General features: G+C 46.2%; 1 protein-coding gene across 2 annotated transcripts; it reads right to left on the bottom strand.

Moving 5' to 3' along the window:
- Positions 1-9,806: 9,806 nt before the first annotated feature.
- Positions 9,807-11,653, bottom strand: RBM3 (RNA binding motif protein 3; the record flags this gene model as incomplete). Of its 2 annotated transcripts, none has more annotated exons than XM_084258631.1 (5): positions 9,807-9,867; positions 10,272-10,365; positions 10,466-10,571; positions 11,208-11,314; positions 11,551-11,653. In XM_084258631.1, 5 exons carry the CDS (start codon positions 11,651-11,653, stop codon positions 9,807-9,809), a joined length of 471 nt encoding a protein of 156 aa, XP_084114757.1. The 2 variants fall into 2 exon arrangements, with proteins under 2 accessions (XP_084114757.1, XP_084114758.1); XM_084258632.1 differs by having other exon boundaries at positions 9,807-9,864.
- Positions 11,654-18,700: the final 7,047 nt, after the last annotated feature.

Raw genomic sequence — 18,700 nt, 5'->3', positions numbered from 1 at the left:
AGTTCCGCCCCTTCCGCCAGACGATTGTTGCCATAGACGCCGAGCCCCTCCACGCTGGATATCGCAAAATACCGCCCGGCTGTTAGCAGGGGCCTCACCCCAGCCCTGCCCTTTCCGGGCAGCGCCCGGATAACACGGCAGCGATTCAGGCCTGACCCCGCCCATCCCTGATCGCCATAGCAACGCCCCTCCCCCCGCATAGAAATCCTTGGCATTCCTCACCCATGTTGCCCCCCCGCCCCCCGCCTTCCCTTCTCGAGTCCAAGAGCACGGCCCGGGATCAGGGACCACCTCCGGGGCTGCCTCCGGGTCTTGAGGCCCCCCGGGGCGTCCCTGAGACCAGTGTCGCCCTTTCCTTCTCTCTTCTCCCTCTCTCAGGTTCCAGGCAAGATGGCCGCCTGCTGCCAAGAATAGTTGTCGAGCCTAGAGCGAATCGATAGGAACTCAACCCAGGGCGTGGGAGCCACGCAGGCGCACTACAGGACGAAAGCTTCCCGCATAAATACTTATGCACCGCCCCCGAAGTCCTAACCACTTCCAGTCCCCGATGGCACTATGTATATACAAGGATAACCAAGGGTCACAGGAACTGGGGCGAGTATGCCAATTTCTCACTAAAAATCTGAAATACTACTTTAAAAAAATAGAAAAGAAAACCTTTAAAAAAAAAAAGATTTATTTATGTATACAAGAACGGGGGTACAGGCCAGAGATGCAGGCGGTGAAAGGATCCACCAGACAGAGTGGGGAGCAGAACAGGTAGCAGCCGGGCGACACAGGAGAGGTCTGCTGCGCCATGTTGGTAGCTCCCTGGGTGGGGATCGAACTCGTGCTGCAGTGGCTGCAGTTAGCTTCATAGGTTGCATTTTAATCCCTTGTGCCACGAGGGAGGCCCCAAAATCACTTTATTTTAAAGAATGATACAAATGGCTTTTTTAGTGACATGATCTTGGCCAAGCAAGATTTTGAAGTGCAGAATAAAAAAATCGCACATGTAGAGGTCCCCTAGAAAGTCTTCCAGTTCTTAGTGTCTGATGGGCCACTCTGGGATGAGAACAGTCCATTGTGCATGACTGAGCAGGTGGTTGGGCATGGATACTCCCACAGAAGCTTGGTCTGTGGGTGAATCTCTACATTAGGCAAAACAAGCTTTAGGGTTTGGATCCCAGGAGGCTATTCTAATCTTTATTTCAGCTCCAACAAGAAACGGCATCTCTTATTATTCATCTTAACACCATCAGAATAAACAAAGCTGAAACACAAGGCCTAGTAACTTTGGATCTTAACATCAACTGACAATTCTCAAAACCATTTCCACACTATTTCTATAATAAACACAATGCGGGGGGCGGGGCCGCTCCCTGGTGGCCTAGGGCTTAACCTTAAGTCTTAGTGCTATCACCTCTAAGGCCTGAGTTGGATCCCAAGCCAGGAAGCTAACCCACATACGGCCCAGCAGACCTCTTTGGTCTTACCTGCTCCTCCCTTTAGCTATGTATTTCAGTAAACCCGCCAATTCTGCTCCCTACTGTCTCCCTGGCTTCACCCTCACCTCTGGCCTACACCCCAATCTTCAATACACACACCCTCCACACAATGTGAACGTTTTAAAGTGCCCTGAAATGAGCAGAAACATCCCAAAACGTCCTCTTTTGTATTCTAATAAGGCCACACTGTATTGTATTGATTTAGCATTTCCCTTGTCTGTGCCATAGGTATCTCTTCAGGATATTTTCTCGTGACTGCTAAACAATCTGTAATCTCTAGTATTTGCCAATGTACTGGGCACTGTTCAAGGTGTTTTACAGGTATTAATTCATTTACTCCTAATAATGAAATGCTATGGGTCCTATTATTATCCTCACATTGAAGACAAGGAAATATGAAGCTCAGGGAGTTCTAGGTGACATTTTATTCAACTAGTCCCTTAATTGTGACCAGCATTGGATTCATTTCCAAGTTTTTCTTTTGGGAAGGGTGAGTCATAAACGATGCTGCGATTAATGCTTTTCCCATTCACCTTGATGGTCCATGGACAGAGTCCTGCCCTTTCATCCTACCATTCAGCTTCCAATGAAACATGGTGGGAGGGTATCGTGAGTCAGGGCTGTCAGGGGATTTACTGTCTGTTGGATTTTATTGCAATATGTAAAGAATTATTTTTAAAAACTCCTATCTGGGGCCTCCCTGTAGCCTAGAAAGTTGTCTCAGTGCTATTCACCTCTATGGCCTAAGTTTGATCCTGGTTAGGGAGCTAAACCACATGTGGCAAAGCAGACCCACCCACAGCTCCCTTCAGCAGTGTATTTTAGGGGCCTGTTCTGCTCCCCACTGTCTCTGATGAATCCTCTCACCCGCCCCCCACTTCTGGCCTCCACCCCAGTTCTGCACACACAAAAATAAAAAAAAAAAACCTCATTCCTCTAAGGCTGTGACACTAGATCAAACAAACAACCCAATGATAGGGTTATTTTAAGTATGAATTAGTTATTACCGCACACAAAGTATTCATAACACCTGTTGCATGATGCATGCTATTATTCTGACAGGCAGTACAGTATGTTTCAGAAAGCAGTATAACTTGGCCACTGCCACAGGCTCTGCCAACTAAGAGCTATGCGGTCTTGGGCAAGTCACTTAACCACCTCTTTGTGACCAAGTCTCATCTGATATGAAATAAACTGCCTCATCAGGTCAATGTGAGAAGTAAATGAGTCCATACCTGTAAAGCTTAAGACTGGCATCTGGAACAGAAAAATAACACACTAAATGTTGACTGCTATCAGTTATTTAAAAATTTCCCAGTAACAGATCCACCTGCTAGAGGTAGCGGTGATGCAGAAATAATGCAAATTACAATGACCAGAGCCACCTCTTAAATTTTTCCAACTTTTAAACATTTAAGTACTCTCATTCTCATTGGGTTAAAAATGGATTTGGGGGCCTCCCTGGTGGCGCAGCGGTTGAGCGCTGAGTTGTGAAGCTGCCCACAGCCTCTCGATCCCTGACCACAGGCAAGGATCCCACATGGCGTGCAGACCTCTCCTGCTGCGCCCACTACTCCCCTCAGCAGTGTACTTTGTGAGTCTGCCTGCTCTGCTCTCTCTCATTCTCTTACCCTCCTGTGCTTCTGACTGTACCCAGTGCTTGTATAAATAAATCTTAAAAAAATTAAAAAAGTGGATTTTGAACAAGTTGGTAACAGGAAGGCATTGTCAGTTTGTTGGAAGCTTGGGGAGAAAGGGGCAGAGTTTATTGTCATGAATTGCAGATCAGAGTGTGGGGAAGAGAGGATCTCAGGCCTGGATGGGGGTTATCAAATTACCAGGAGATGCCCTGGACAGAGTGACCTTTCTTACAATTATGACATCTAAAAAAGCTCAAGCCCACGGCAGGTCTCAAGTTCTACTGCATTGGGATCGGGGGCTATTTTACCATCATAGCTGAGGGTCCTAGTCAAATGCACAGACAGATTTGGACAAAAAAAGACAGGCAAGCCAGAGGTCATGTCTTTTCTGGACTCCTTCTTCCTTCGTGTACCTCCTGCCTATTTGGTCCCAGAGCTTAGAAATGGAAAAAGTGAGCTCTGGGTCACACTGACCATGTCCACTTTTCATTAATAACGAAGGCTGAAATGCAACCTAAAGTTGGGCTTCATTCTCAGGAACAAAAAGGAGCATGATTTGAGTGAGTCTCAGCAGCGCGGGCAAAGAGTATACTGAGAAAGAAACAAGCACGCAAAAAGGGAGGGGACATGGGAGTGAGTGTAACTGAAGAGCAGACACTCGGTCCTTATTCTTTTACCTTGAAATTTCTTCATTTCTAAATGGGCTAAGGGGGAGTGGGACATAAGATTGTAATTTAAGTTTTACCATTTCCTGATGCAAAATCACTTACTTCTGAAGCCAAAGTTCTCAAACACATGCCTTGATGTGACAGTTCTGAGTCAGAAACAAGAAACCTGCAGTTGGAAAATGATTCACACAGATCACTTTAGCAGGCCCTATAATCTGAAATATTGAGGCAGCCTTTTGAGAAATATTTATCAAATACCAGACAAATGGTTCCTGCTCTAACAGAGATCCCAGTGATAGGTAGAAGGTAAGTGACAAATAAGGTAATTCTAAGATTTATTTCATGTATACAAGAACTGGGGTGCAGACCAGGGGTGTGGGGGGTGAGAGGATTCACCAGAGAGAGTGGGGAGCAGTGGGCAAGGCAGGAGAGGTCTGCTGCACCATGTGGGTTAGCTCCACATCTGGCCTGGGATTGTGCTGCTGTCTGTGGATTGCTTCAGTGTGGTGCTTAACCCCTTGTGCCACCAGGGAGGTCCCATTACTACATCTATCTTATGGAATTGCCACAACCACCCTGATGAGGAGGTGTGACATTTAGTCTCTTCAGAGAAAAGTGAACCCTAGAAGGGCTTATTTTGCCCATGGCCACAAAATATTAGAGCTAAGGACTTAGAACCAGGCAGGAAGTCAAAACGGACTTTTTTTTTTTTTTTAAAGAATTATTGGGCCTCCCTGGTGGCACAGCACTGTGAAGCTATCCCCAGCCAGCCAGGGAGCTACCCACATGGCACAGCAGTGTATTTCAGTCAGTCTGCCTGTTCTGCTCCCCACTGTCTCTGGTTAATCCTGTCATCCCCCACACCTCTGTCTGGTCTGTACCCCAGTTCTTGTATGCATAATTAAAAAAAGAAAATGCCAGATACTTGTTTAAAAGATTTATGTATAGAAGAACTGGGGTACAGGCCAGAGGTGTGGGGGGGTGAGAGGATTCACCTGAGACAGAGTTGGGAGCAGAACAGGCAGATCTACTGAAATACACTGCTGAGGGGAGCAGCGGGCGAGACAGGAGAGGTCTGCTGCACCATGTGGGTCAGCTCCTTGGTTGGGGATCAGACTATTGTCACAGTAGCTGGAGATTACTTGATAGTGCTAAGACTTAAACTCCTGCACCACCAAGAAGGCCCTGGAGTAAGTTTCTCTAAAAATTATTGGGGCCTCCCTGGTGGCGCAAGGGGGTGGGATGCAACCTATGGAGCTGTCCATGGCCACTGCAGCATGAGTTCAATCCCCAGCCAGGGAGATACCCACATGGCGCAGCAGGCCTCTCCTGACTCACCCGCTGCTCCTCTCAGCAGTGTTTCAATCTGCTTGTTCTGTTCCCCACTGTGTCTCTGGTGGATTCTCTCATGCCCCACCCCCACCTCTGGCCTGTACCTGTTCTTGTATGTGTAAATAAATCTTGAAAAAAAAAAAAAGTACAGGTATTTACTAAACCACCACCAAGGCAAACAGTGGGCAAGACAGGACAGGTATGGGCCATATGTGGGTTAGCTACTGGCTGGGCACTGAATTCAGGCCGTAAAGGTGATAACCCTGAGACTTAACTCTAGGCCACCAGGGAGGCCGTTCTTAACTCTTTATCATGGAGTTTCAAACTTAGCATAATATTGTTATAACTTTTACATACCTATCACCCAGATCCAACAATTCTAAGCACTGAACATTTTTCAAGCTGCGGGCTCCATAAACACTTCAATGTTTCAGGGCCTGTAACTGTTCTTACACCAGGGAATGGGGCACGTCACACATCTCATTCCACAGACCACTGTCCTCTTCAACCAACAGGTGGGCTGGGCCCAAAGGAAAATGCAGCTTGGGCTCCCTCAGTGGCCTTGGGGTTATGTCTCAGCACTATCACTGCTGTGGCCTGAGTGGCAGACCTCTCCTGTCTCACCTGCCTCTCCCCTTAGCAGTGTATTAGTCAGTCCATCTGCTCTGCTACCTACTCTGGTGAATCCTTTCATCCCTTGCACTTCTGACCTACACCCCAGTCCTTCTAAGCAAAAATAAATCTTAAAAAAAAAATGCAATTTCCTATGGCTTGTGGTCAAGTTCAAAATATAATCTCCAAAGTCTGCTTGGACAACCCTTAAAAACTTGAGTATGGGAAACTTCCAGTTGAATTTTGACTAAAGGAAGCTCAAAATTTGAGTCAGAAAACTGACTCAACAGTTTATTAGAATTGCTTGTGCAGAACAGTGCCAAACTGTCTCAGAAGCCTTAACAATTCCTTGTGCATTCACTTTATGTTCTTGCCCACCAAAGGATCTAAGGCGACTAAACACTAACATTTCTGCAGTTTAGTGTATATACACTCACACTAAATGGTAAAAGTCTAGGTCATGTCTTGCTACCAAACTTAAAAATACTTTGCTAGCAGGGGAGGGGTGGGAGATGCAGTAGGAATGCAGCTGGGCAGGGATTGTGCTGTCTTATCTGGGTAAGCAGAGGAGTGGCAGGGAATACTGGTCACAGATTGTTATCGAACATGCTTTTTGACATGTCACCTCTAGTACTTGCTGTAACTTCTTCAGCCTCATTAAACCCAGTAAGTGGTGCAAGAGTGTGGGGTAGCATCAGGGACCTGCTCTGTCCCTAACACGTCACATTTAACAGGTCCTCTGTGAGGTGGGCACCACTATTCCTATTTGACATGCTGAAAATGAAGTAGAGGCATCAATCTAGGAAGCAGGGAGTAGGGATAATTTCAGCTTAAATGGAGTGGGAGTGGCAGGGCTTGAGATTTATTCCAGACACTGAAAGGGGGAGAAGCCCATAGAATGAATCCATGGCCAAGTTTTAGGTATAAGAAATATCCAGGGCTTCAAAATACAAGTCTTCGCAGACCAGGGGTATCCAGTCTTCAGATCTTGGGTCAGAGGCTAACTTTCAAATATCTCTGAGTGTTTTGGAGTTTCTGATCTTGGGTTCAAGCAACAGCAATTATTCTGGGCAAACTGAAGCAGAGGACTAAAACATCTGGAAAGGGATTTGAATCATGTTGAGATTTTATTTATAGTGCCAAAGAAAACCAACTGTGTGGATTCTCTAGGCCCCTTAGACCAAATAAACAGCAGGAGACTGGGCCTCCCTGGGCAGATTACAAGGAACCTTCTGAAATAGAGCAGATTGATCAAACTGTTACTCAGGTCTGGGGGGCTATTTCTCATCTTTGTTGATGTCACACATCCTGCCTCAGGTCACACTGGGTTAAGCGGGACATACTTCTGAGGCAGGATCAGAGGTGCATGCTCACATAAAGGCAGTAAAGGTGGTCCTCCTGCTACTGTCCCCCCTCCACCCATCCTAGAGCTCCCTGAAGACCCAGCACAAAATGCTTCCTGAGACCAAGTACCCAATTGTGGGGGTAACCACAGTGCCCCTTTACCTGAGCCTGGCCAGTGGACAGGTCCAAGAAGTTGCAGAGTCTCTGTCTACCTGCCAAGGTAAATTCATGACATTTGGGATAAGAAGGTCCTTGAGGACTGTCCTAACTAACTAGCTGGAAGACCCAGGAGGCAGATGGCCACGCTAGACTATCTCAATACATGCTGTCAGTTCAGGCTTCCAACAGTACTATAGACTGGTTGGCTTATAAATAGGAAGTTCTCACAGTTTTGGAGGCTGCAAGCCTGAAACCAGGGTGCCAGCATGGTCAAGCTCTGTTGAGGATCATCTTCCAGGTTGCAGACTGCCAACTTCTGGTATCCTCCTCGCACAGTGGAGAGCAGATGGGGGAAACAGGCTTGCTTGACTCTTTTAAGGGTACTAATCTCACGAGATCATCAATCCTAATGACCTCCTGAAGACTCAATCTCCCCAATACCATCATGGGGGAGTGGTGGGGGGAAGAGCTGAAGGGTTCAACATATTTTGAGAACTTTCAGTCCATTAGCACATGCTTTGCCCCCCACCCCCAAATGCTGGAATGCTATGTAGGATGTCCTGGAACGTGCTAGCTGGTGGTATTTGGCTCAAAGTCAGCCAGGTGGAAACTGAACACAACTCATTAGAAACTCTAAATGGACTAACCAAACTCATGGGACTCTAATACCCACCTGAACCTGGACCAAAGGGTAATGTAGAATTGAGGAACTAAGACCAACCAGATGTGTAAAACCAGGCCATTGCCACCATCTTACCACTGAAGACCCTCACTACCAAAGATTATTAAACTCCCATGACAGAAGGCCCTGCTAACTGTACTCAATGGCCTATTTATCAAACAAGCTCAATCACCTCACATCAGAAAATGTGAAAGGCCCATCCCATTAAGGATGAAAAACCAAAGCAAAGTAAAATACCTGGAAAGCAGCAGTGTGGATTTGAATCCTGGAATCTGAATCCAATGTCTGAGCTCTCAGAACCCTGTATTCAAACCAGGATATTTCCATGTTTCTCACATCAAGGTGAATTTACTATACCTCTCCCGACCCATCATTTCAGGGTGAGGCACTAGAATCACCTTTTAGGGCAATGAATGTTTAGTTTCCACCACGTGGGAACTACATTCTACATTCTCATAACAATCCTGAGGGCACCTATCCGATGTTGAGAAGTTAGGGGAACTGAAACCCAAGCAGTAACCTGATTCTCAAGCTGTCACTAATCAAGACAATGGGATGAAGAGACCATCTCAGGAAACACAATCCCAGCCATAAGGGAGTATCACCCCAATATTTATTTTTTAAAAAAGATTTTTTTATGCATATAAGAACTGAGATCTAGGCCAAAGGTTGGGGGTGGTGAGATGATTTACCAGAGAGCAAGCGGGGAAAACAGGTCTACTGCACCATGTGGGTAGGCTCCCTGCCTGGGGTTCAAATTCATGCCAGTGGCTGGCGATAGCATGATAGTGCTGAGACTTTAACCCTGTGCCACCAGGAAGGCCCAACCCCCAATTTTTAACTCAAGGTCTTCTTTCACCATGTAAGCAGCCCCAGCCCACCATCCCAATCAAATTGTCTTCTGAAATCCTCCCTGATTTTTCCTATAATTTACTAATTGGGCTGAGTAAGGAAAAAGCACTATCAATATCATTGTTTCCATGTATCACTTTTAATAAGCTCCTTGAAGGACATCCTAGACACTACATGAGACACAACAGAATATTTTTTCTTCCAGTATTTAAAAAAAATGACATTCACAAATATTTTTAAGAAACTTCTATATAATCAGGGTGTTGATCTTGAGTAAAAAAACAGAGCTAAGCAATCATGTTGTTGATGCTATTTTTGTATAGGTACATTCAGAAATTGCTTCCTAACCTGTGTACATGTTTTTTCAAATGTCTGTAGATGCAGATAAAAAAAAAATAGTCTGGCCTTTTTTTGCCAGAACCAATAATCCTGAGAGCCCAAACTAAAAGAAAAAATACCCAGACTCTACAATGTCCTAGAATTTGTCTTTAAACGGGAGAAAACTTTTTAAAATACAAGTGGAGCTTTCTAAAAGGTTTTTAACAAGCTACCTTGGGAGCTCAATTCAAAAATAGAGGTTGATGTACCAAAACAGATGTTTCAGTGCAGCTCCAAAAATCTTTAAAATACAGCCATTTGGAAGAATGATCCTGGATGAGAAGTTTTATTCCTTGTGTATCTGAGAACAGTAAGAAGGAGGACAACTGTGATGCCAGTAAGAACAGGCGAACATGCTCACCTCCCAGGGATGATTAAAGATGCTGAGGGTTAGACAACAGGGACACCCTTCTTCTCCATGCCTAGCAGGTTATAGGGGAGACAGATTTTCATTCCTCCCCAAACAGACTAGCTGTGACAAGCACCCAAAAGGCACGGGAGTTCTAGAAATGCTACCAGGAGGGTCAGATGAAATATGGGCAGACAGTGTGCGGACAAGAGGAAAGTTGAAGGGAATGTAACAGGGCTGGTAGTCAGGTGTGCTCAGTAGCAACATACAAGTCTCACCTACATTAGGTGTGCATGCCTCATCTCAGTTGTCATAATTGTCTCTGTAATTCCCTCCTGAGTAGCGGTCATAACCACCCTGGCTTCTGGGAAAAAACAGAGTGTTAGAGAAATGTGTTATGTATCATTAAATATATCTATAAATTCTGCATTGCCTTCTGTAAGTACCACAATATAAACTTTAATAACAGAACATATTAAGCACAGGTACTGTGTAGAAATCACAAAATTTACACATTAACATTGGCCATAATAAACGCAACACAGTAAAATAAACGTGTGACACATACTGCAGATGATAGTTACGTGATCTTACAACTTATTAATGCATTGTATTTAACTTGAAGAGTTAACTTTCATACTTATTTCAGGTTTATTAGTCGACAGAAGCTAACACTGGTGACACTGAAGCACGTATGAACACAAAGGTAGCGGCTCTCTTTAGAGAAAGCAGCACCAGCAGCATAACCCAACACCCTTGGTTACCCACCTGCCACCATAGTCTCTGGACCTTCCATATCCATATCCATATCCTCCAGGTCGACTGTCATACCTGCCACTCCCATAGCCCTGGTCCCCACCACCTGCAGCAGGACAAATTTTTAAATGGCAATTATCCAGACACGGGCCACTAACAGGTGGCTGTTGTCCAAACCTCATGATCAAACTTACCACTGCACTTACCTCTAGAATAGCTACGACCACGTCCATGGGCCCCAAAGGAACCCCCTCTGGTTCCTCGGGCAGACTTGCCTGCATGGTCCACACGGATCTGGCGACCATCTAGGGACTAGGTGTGGGGAGACATAAGGAGGATGGGTTGGCGGTCAGACAGGGCAGCGGTGAGGGAAGAATTGGGCAGGGCAGTGGGCAAAAGAGCCCAGAAACTCCTGTGGGCACCAGGTTCTGGGTGCCATTTCCAGAAAGCTCCTTTGACCACAATGGCATTATTAGGAGCCATAAAAATCCCACAAAATGACCTGTATCCACCGTGTTCCCCTGCTACTACTTACATCTTGACTGAACTCAGGCTGAGTTCTCCTCCCCACTCCTCTAAGCTGCCCGACTATTAGGGCTAGACAGACACCTCTCTTGGTTTGAGGCTTCAGAGTCCATCCCAGAAGACTCACGAGGTCCTCTCCGGGCCAGGCCCCAGGTCTGCAGACTCTACTACCTAAGCCCAGGGCAGGTCAACAATCCACGGGTGGCTTCTCGGCCTCATGCAGGACCAGTCGTCGCCTCCCAGGCAGCCCGGCTCTGTCTGCCGCTGCCCTCCACCCCCTAGAACAGAAGGCAGTCATGCTCCTGTGAGTGGGCACTGCAGGGCTTGGTGGCCGCGCTGCCCCTAGCAGACAGAGGGGAAAACAGAAAGAATGGTGGAAGTGGCAGATGGGGACAGGGCCCCTATGCAGGTAGGAGGCCTTACCTCTCCATTCATGGCTCTCATGGCATCTGAAGCATGCTCTGGGTTGGTGAAGGTGATGAAGCCAAAACCCCGGGATCGCTGAGTCTCCCGGTCCTTGACAACGACCACTAAGGAAGGGAGAGGAAATAGTTAAGAGCAAAGCTAAGTAACAAGGAGTGTCAGGTACAGAGAAGGCTCCTTGCACCGGCCCTGCAATGAGTAACCAGGTTCTCAGTCTAAGCCTACAACTTCAGGCTTAGAAAGAAAAAAAAAGGGATTATGTCAAGTCTGGGGTCCTGACCTTTCTTCCACTATTTCTTGAAATGAAAAGGGCCCTGGCCATAGGTTTGCTCCATATTCTCACCCTCAGCAATGGGACCAAAGCTGCTGAAGTGGTCTTCCAGAGCCTGCTCATCAGTGTTGAAGTTGAGCCCTCCCACGAAGAGCTTCCCTTCTTCAGAAGACATGGCAGTGAATGTGTCCTGTGGGGAGAGTATGAAACAGTAGAAATGAAAGAGGTCGAAGAAAGGATGAAGAGAAGCAAGGCAGCGAGAACAGAGAGGCGACAAGAAGCGACACAAGGTGTAATTAAGGAAACGGCATGTAGAAAGGCCGGAATCTGCCGGGCCCGCGCTGCGACGTAGCCATTTGGGGGCCGCCTTCGCGCATGCCCACAACATCCCCTGCCACCACGCCCGTCATTTTGTGCCGCCGCGCAGGCCCAGAACACCCTCGCGTTTCCTCCGCGCCCGCAGAACAAGATGGCGGCGGTCACGTGGGGGAGGTAAAGGGGGGGTGTCCCCTTAGTTTTCGGATGTCGCGTGGTCACTGCCGCCACCGATGCTGCGAGCCCTGCCCGACATCCCTCGCACTCAGATATCGCGCCCTTGGTTATTCCAGACCAAGAGTTCCATCTCGGAGCAGAGGGCTCCGCCCGCAGCGGAGAAGAGCAAGCCTACGTGTCGGAAGCCGCTACTAGCAGATCTGGCTCTCGCCCGCGCGCGCGCGCAGCAGAGAGGGGAGGAGCAGTCGCTCGGCAAAACGCACCTGGAAGTCCTGGAGTAAAAAGGCCAAAAGGACAGCTGCTGCTGAGGAGCCGAGAGACTGGGGAGGTTGCCGCGCGGGAAGACGCTTGATAAAGTGTACGTAGCGGTCAACGTCACGGAACGTCTACCCGCGGGCGCGCCTACGTGCATGCTCATTGGCTGAGACCAGCGAGGGGCTGGTGAGTGGAAGTGACGGCTGAGCAAGAGGAACAATGCGCGCGGCGCGCTTAGGAGCATTTGAAGTGAGCTTTGTGCGCAGGTGCACCTTCCACTAGCCCAGTCGTTTTTGTTCCTTCCGCGCTCGAACCTCATCTCCCTCCCCTTTCGATTTCGAACGTCACCCCAACTTCCCTGACGTCATTTCCCCATTGGTTCTGATCGCTTCCTCGTCAGCTCAGTCGTCTTTCACTAGGTCCCTGACGACATAGTTATTATCTTCTCATAGCCTCTTTCACCTTTTAATCCTCTAACTTTGTTACTCAAGAGCCTGACGTTTTATTTATTTATTTTTTAAAGATGTATGTATTTATTTATACAAGCACTGGGTAGTCAAAAGTGCGGGAGGATGAGAGAGTTCACCAGAGTCAGAGCGGAGAGCAGAACAGGCAGACTGACGAAGTGCAATGGTGAGGGGAGCAGCAGGCGGCAGGAGAGTTCTGCGCGCCATGTGGGACCCTTACCCGGTGGCCGGGGATCGAACCGGCTCTGCAGATGCTGCGGGCAGCTTCGCAACCCAGCGCTCAACTGCTGCGCCACCGGGGAGGCCCAAGAGCCCGACGTTTTAGACCCCACTGTCAATGAGGGCATCACCCTTCACCATCCATAAAAGATCAGGCCCCAGTTCACTAACTGTCGATCCTGAGTCTCTGTTTTCATCTCTGTGCCTAACATCTAGCCACCCATCCTGGGGCCCTTCCCCCTGGCATCATCCTTGACTTCAGCCGTCAACGTTATCTGATAACCTTCTGAAGCCAGTCCCTTGCATTTCCAGCCAGTAGACAGACTCCTGAGGTGCCTCCAAAAAACAGAAAGCTCCAATATTCAGAAGGCTCCAATATTGGGTGTAAATCCCAATCCACAAAAAGATTTTTGCTGTCACACAGGGTGGCTGAGACCTTTGTCCAAAAAGAGAACTTTCACAGTGCTCAATGAACTTATCCAAAGTAAGGTTTGTCTGCGCCCACTGCCCACAGCTTAGTCTTCTCCAGCCTACAGAATGTTTGAACTACCTTTCCAATGAATGGATTTGTCAGGCTTTTCATTTCCAAACTCCCCATCAAGGAGGGCTACTTTGCCCTTAGGGACTCATCCACAAAAGGGATTTGTCCAGCCTTCTAAAGAACAGTTTGCCGAACATAGACTAGATTTGTTAACTTTTGGAGTACAGTATGCTACACATCCATAAAATGGTTTTGTCCGACTTTTGCCTCCTATTCCCAGGATGAATGTGAATAAACTTCACATTGTCCACATACATACTGATCTTAAATAGCCCTCAGAAAATCTGAGCTCCCATGCAAAAAAGAAATATTTGTGGGGCTTCCCTGGTGGCACAAGGGGTTAAGCAGAGCACTGTGAAGCTATCTGCAACCTCTGCAGCATGAGTTCGATCCCAGGCCGGCCACGGAGCTACCCACATGGCGCAGCAGACCTCTCCTGTCTTGCCTGCTGCTCCCCTTGCTGCATCATAGGGGATATGCACATTTTGGGGGGTATTTTTTTCCACATTTAATTCTATAAGCAGTGCCAGTTTGTCATCTGGAATGGGTGGAGTAATGTATGGGGGTGCCTACATTGCCCAGTCTCTGTCAATACTTAGCATTATCCAGCTTTCTAAAATTTTCTGGTCTAACAGGTATATTGATATTTCATTAATTTTAATTTTTTATTATTTTTTAAAGATTTATTTATACATGCAAGAACTGGGGTACAGGCCAGAGGTGTGGGGGGTGAGAGGATTCACCAGAGACGGAGTGGGAAACAGAACAGACAGATCCACTGTGCTGAGGGTAGCACAGAAGGCGAGTTAGGAGAAGTCTGCTGCTCCATGTGGGTTAGCTTCAGTGGCAGTGAATAGTTTCATGGTGCTGAGACTTATCCTCTTGCACCACCAGGGAGGCCCTATTATTCTAACTTTTAATGTAAGTTTATTGTAATTCTAAAAAAATGTAATGGAAGTTTTATTGTGATTAAATTGAATTTGTAGACTTGGAGAAATAACATCTTTTTAAAAAATAGATTATCTTTATGATATTAGGCTAGATTTCTTTTTAAAAAAGATTTTATTTATTTTTGTGTATAAGAACTGGGGTGTAGGCCAGAGGTGTGGAGGGTGAAAGGATTCACCAGAGATAGTGGGGAGCAGAACAGGCAGATCCACTGAAATACACTGCTGAGGGGAGCAGCGGGAAGACAGGAGAGGTCTGTTGTGCCTTTGGGTCACCTCCCTGGCCAGGGAGGGAACTCATGCTGCAGTGGCTGCCAATAGCTTCATAGTGCTGCATCTTAACCCCTTGTGCCACCAGGGAGGCCCCTCATCTAAGTTTTCAAATGTAATAGTTTATAGCTTTAGCCTCTTTCAGTGTCTGTAATTTCCCCCCTTTTTTGTTCTGCATTTTGTATTCTTTTAAAGCAATCCTGGCAGCGGTCTCTCAATATTTTGAAAATAACCAGCTTTTTATTTCACTATTCTTTTTTTTTCAGTTATCTTTTTGTTTCTCTCCTTTATTTTTTAAAAATATTTTATATAATTCTTACATCATTTTTCATCTTTGTACAATGTATGCATTTTCATTTTGGCCATATTCCCCATACAATTGCACCCTCCCCCCCTTATTTTGACTCTACTTCTTTCTTTCCCTGCCCCTTCATAATCCCCCCTCCACTAGTGTGTCTCTGGTTTATAGTTACTTCTTGATTTTGATTATTACTTTGCATTGATTAGTCTTTTTCCTTGTCTCTTTTTAGGTTTTCTAAATTCCTGCTATGAGTGAGACCATCCGGTATTTTTCTTTTTCTTTCTGACTTATTTTGCTGAGCATGATCCCTTCCAGCTCCATCCATGTTGCTGCAAACTGCATGTGTTTATCTTTATATTTCGCTATTCTTATTGCTTTTCTTATTCTCTATTCACTTGGTTCTTTCCTTACATTATTTCCTCCATGACTCAGTGGAGTTATGGGTTTGTTCCTGTGTTTTCCAACTTCTTGAATTGAACACTTATTTTTCAACCTGTCTTCTTTGCTGATATATGTATTTATAGCTATATGCTACTTCTAGTAACTGATTTTGCTGTCTCCCACAAATGTTGCATGTAGTATTATTATTTAGTTCTATTTCTAAAGTCAGTTCTATTTCTAAAGCTCCTTTCTCATTTCTTATTTCATCCAAGGACTATTTATTTTTACATTTTAAAAAGACAGGTTTATTAGGAATAGGAGAAAAGAGAGGTATCTGTAGAGTCACAGGGGGCCAGGAGAGCTGCCCAAGGATTATTTAGTAGTTACTTTCTGAAAGGGGGGGGGTTCTTTAGCTTATTACTAACTTTATTTTGTATTATGATCAGAGAACATGCTCAATATTGATACTTCAAATTTATTGATCCTTTCTTTGTGCTTTAACGTGGTCTGTTTCTGTAATTGTTAAGTATAAGCATTAGGTATATCTTTATCAAGCTTCAAACTATCGTTCAGATCTTCTTATAAATATGTGCTTATGGCAAACATATCAATGGTATGTCCTTCTTTGTCTTTTGTGTTCTTAAGTTTTGTTATCTATCAGGATGGCTATTCTAGCTCTCTGGGCTTTTATCAGTCTGTTGTTATCTTGCCTTCATCCTCTTCTTTTCAACATTTCTAATTTTTTTTGTTTTTAATTTTTAAAATATTTATTTAGTAGAAGAACTGGGGTGTAGGCTAGAGGTGTGGGGGGTGAGAATATTCACCAGAGACAGAGTGGGGAGAACAGGTGGATTTACTCAAAAACTCTGCTAAGGAAAGCATCAGGCGAGATAGAAAAGGTCTGCTGCGCCATGTGGGTTAGCTCCCTGCCTGGGGATCAAACTCAGGCCACGGTGGTGATAACACTGAGATTTAACACCTTGGTCACCAGGGAGCACCCCCCCCAATTTTTATGTTTTGTATATGTGTGTATACCATTGGACCTTTCCTTTATCCAGTGAGGATCTCTGTGTTTACAGTATTTTTCTGTTCTTTCTTTTCTACCATCATACTGATACCAATTTTCTTTGGGTCCTTTTTAATCTCTTGCTCTGATTTTACATTCTAACATTATTTCCTTGTTGTATTTATTTGAAATTTTTCATCTGGGCCTCCCTGGTGGCACAAGGGGTAAAGTCTCAGCACTGTGAAGTTATCTGCAGACTCTGCAGCATGAGTTCGATCCCTGGCCAGGAGCTACCCACATGGCACAGCAGACTCCCCTGTCTCACCTGCTGCTCTCCTCAGCAGTGTATTTCAGTCAGTCTGCCTGTTCTGCTCTCCACTCTGTCTCTGGTAAATCCTCTCACCCCCCTGCACCTCTGGCCTGCACCCCAGTTCTTGTATGCATGAATAAATCTTTAAAAAAATAAAAATTTTTCAGCTGTCTGTGATTCTTTAGTAGTTACTTCTTTCATCAAGTCAGTGTTTCTGCTTCAGATATTATATATTACTGATTGGGGCAGCCAGCTGCCAATGTGGTACCCAATGATCCCTGCCTCCTGCTATTCATACTCTGTGTCATTCCTTCCAAGTTGTGCTAGGGTTGGTCTGTGTGACCAAGAAAATACAACAGAACCAATGGCTTGTCATTTCTGAGGGTAAGCTGTAATAGACACTGTGGTCCTGACTTGGTCACGGTCTCTTGCCTGCTTGCTGGGACTGTGGTGTAAGGCTCTCCACACAGAGGCTCCAGTGGTGAGAAACCCAAGCCTCCTGCTAACAGCTCTGTGAATGTGCCATGCTGGGTCCTTCAGCCAGGTCATGCTTTCAGCCGACTGCAGTCCTTGTCCACAACTTGACTGGAACCTCAGGGGAGATGGAGATCAAACCACCTGGTTAAGCTGCTCCCAGTTTCTTGACCCCCAGAAAGGTAATAGACATGGGTTGTTTTAAGCTGCTGACTTGGGGTCATTTTTTACATGGTAATAGATTACTAATACATCCAGTTAATTTTTATCTGGAGGTAGTTATACTACTCTGGTATCTAGTTATTTTGGTAGTGAATCAATCCCCTGATGTGAGCTGCTGTCCTGGCTGGTAAGACATATTGAGGAAGGCTGAAGGCCAGACTCGACTCTGCTCTGTCACCTGGAGTTCAAGGGCTAAAGGGATGTTTGGGGAGGCGAGCCAGTGGTTAGACAGTCTAGGCACCATAAAAGCAGAGACATTACTCCCTTTTGCTATTGCACCACCTGACAATTCCTCTGGTAGAGGTTTCATCTTTAACCTCCTAGGTGTCACCACCAGCCCTGGTGTCTGGAGGGAAGAGGTGGAGGACTGATTGCCATTGACTGCTCATTTCCTCCCCTCATACTGCCCCACCGGACACCTGTACCAGTGCTTTAGGTTTCTGCAGGGAGGGGGCAGACAAGGACCTCCCCAAGGCAACACACGGGACAGGCAGAACTTAAATCACTAACTGCCTCTTATTTGCGGTCTCCAGTCTGTTGTTAAAAACATACCAGTTAAACACAGTCTTCCATGTCCCCACAGGTCTCTCATAGCTGTGTGAAATTTCTGGAATTCATGTTTCCCTCTAGTTTCTCCAGGTTTGCTCTGGGCAAGGGAATCAGCAGCTTGTGCTGTCTGTCATCTTGGCAGAAACCAGGAGCCCCCAGAATCCTCTGGACATAGAGGTTTCTGCTCTTCAGGCTAGTTGAGCCTCCTATTCAGCTACGACCCCTCTGACCCTCAGAAGTCCCAGCTGCTACACACAGAACTGACTTGTCTGACCCTGCAAACAGTGAGCTGATTAATCATGGAATGTACCCATTGAGTGGCAGCTGATTACTGACAAAAGAGACAGCTCAGCTCCTCAGAGGGCCAGATACCTCCAAATCTTGTATGGCCCTCCCGGGAAGACATCAAGTCCTTTAGCCACACAATGTACTTATTGGACCCACAGTTGTGGAGAGCCCTAGACATGGATGGGCACAGGGACAGAGTCCCACACTGAGGACTGGTCAGTTTTTCCCCTTCACTGCTGGGGGTGATGGAAGCCTTTTAAGGGCGATCTCCAGTTTTATATGGTGTTCTTGGAAGAGACAGCCTGATCTGCCTCATTTCTGCCAGCAGGGCCTAGTGCAGCACTTCTGGCCAGAACCTGAAAGGCCAAGGCCAAGGCCTGAGGGCCCCCAGTTGTCTCATCTGCTATGTTGGTGGAGGATGGTCTCTGGCCCATGAGAGAATCTGCCTCTGAGAGGGTAAATGGGAGAAAGGACCTTTTTTGATCAATAACTTTTAAATA

The sequence above is a fragment of the Talpa europaea genome (assembly GCF_964194135.1).
Source record: "Talpa europaea genome assembly, chromosome: X".
Taxonomy (NCBI): Eukaryota; Metazoa; Chordata; class Mammalia; order Eulipotyphla; family Talpidae; genus Talpa; species Talpa europaea.
Note: the sequence above shows the minus strand (reverse complement) of the source record. Positions and strands in the feature narration are given on the sequence as shown.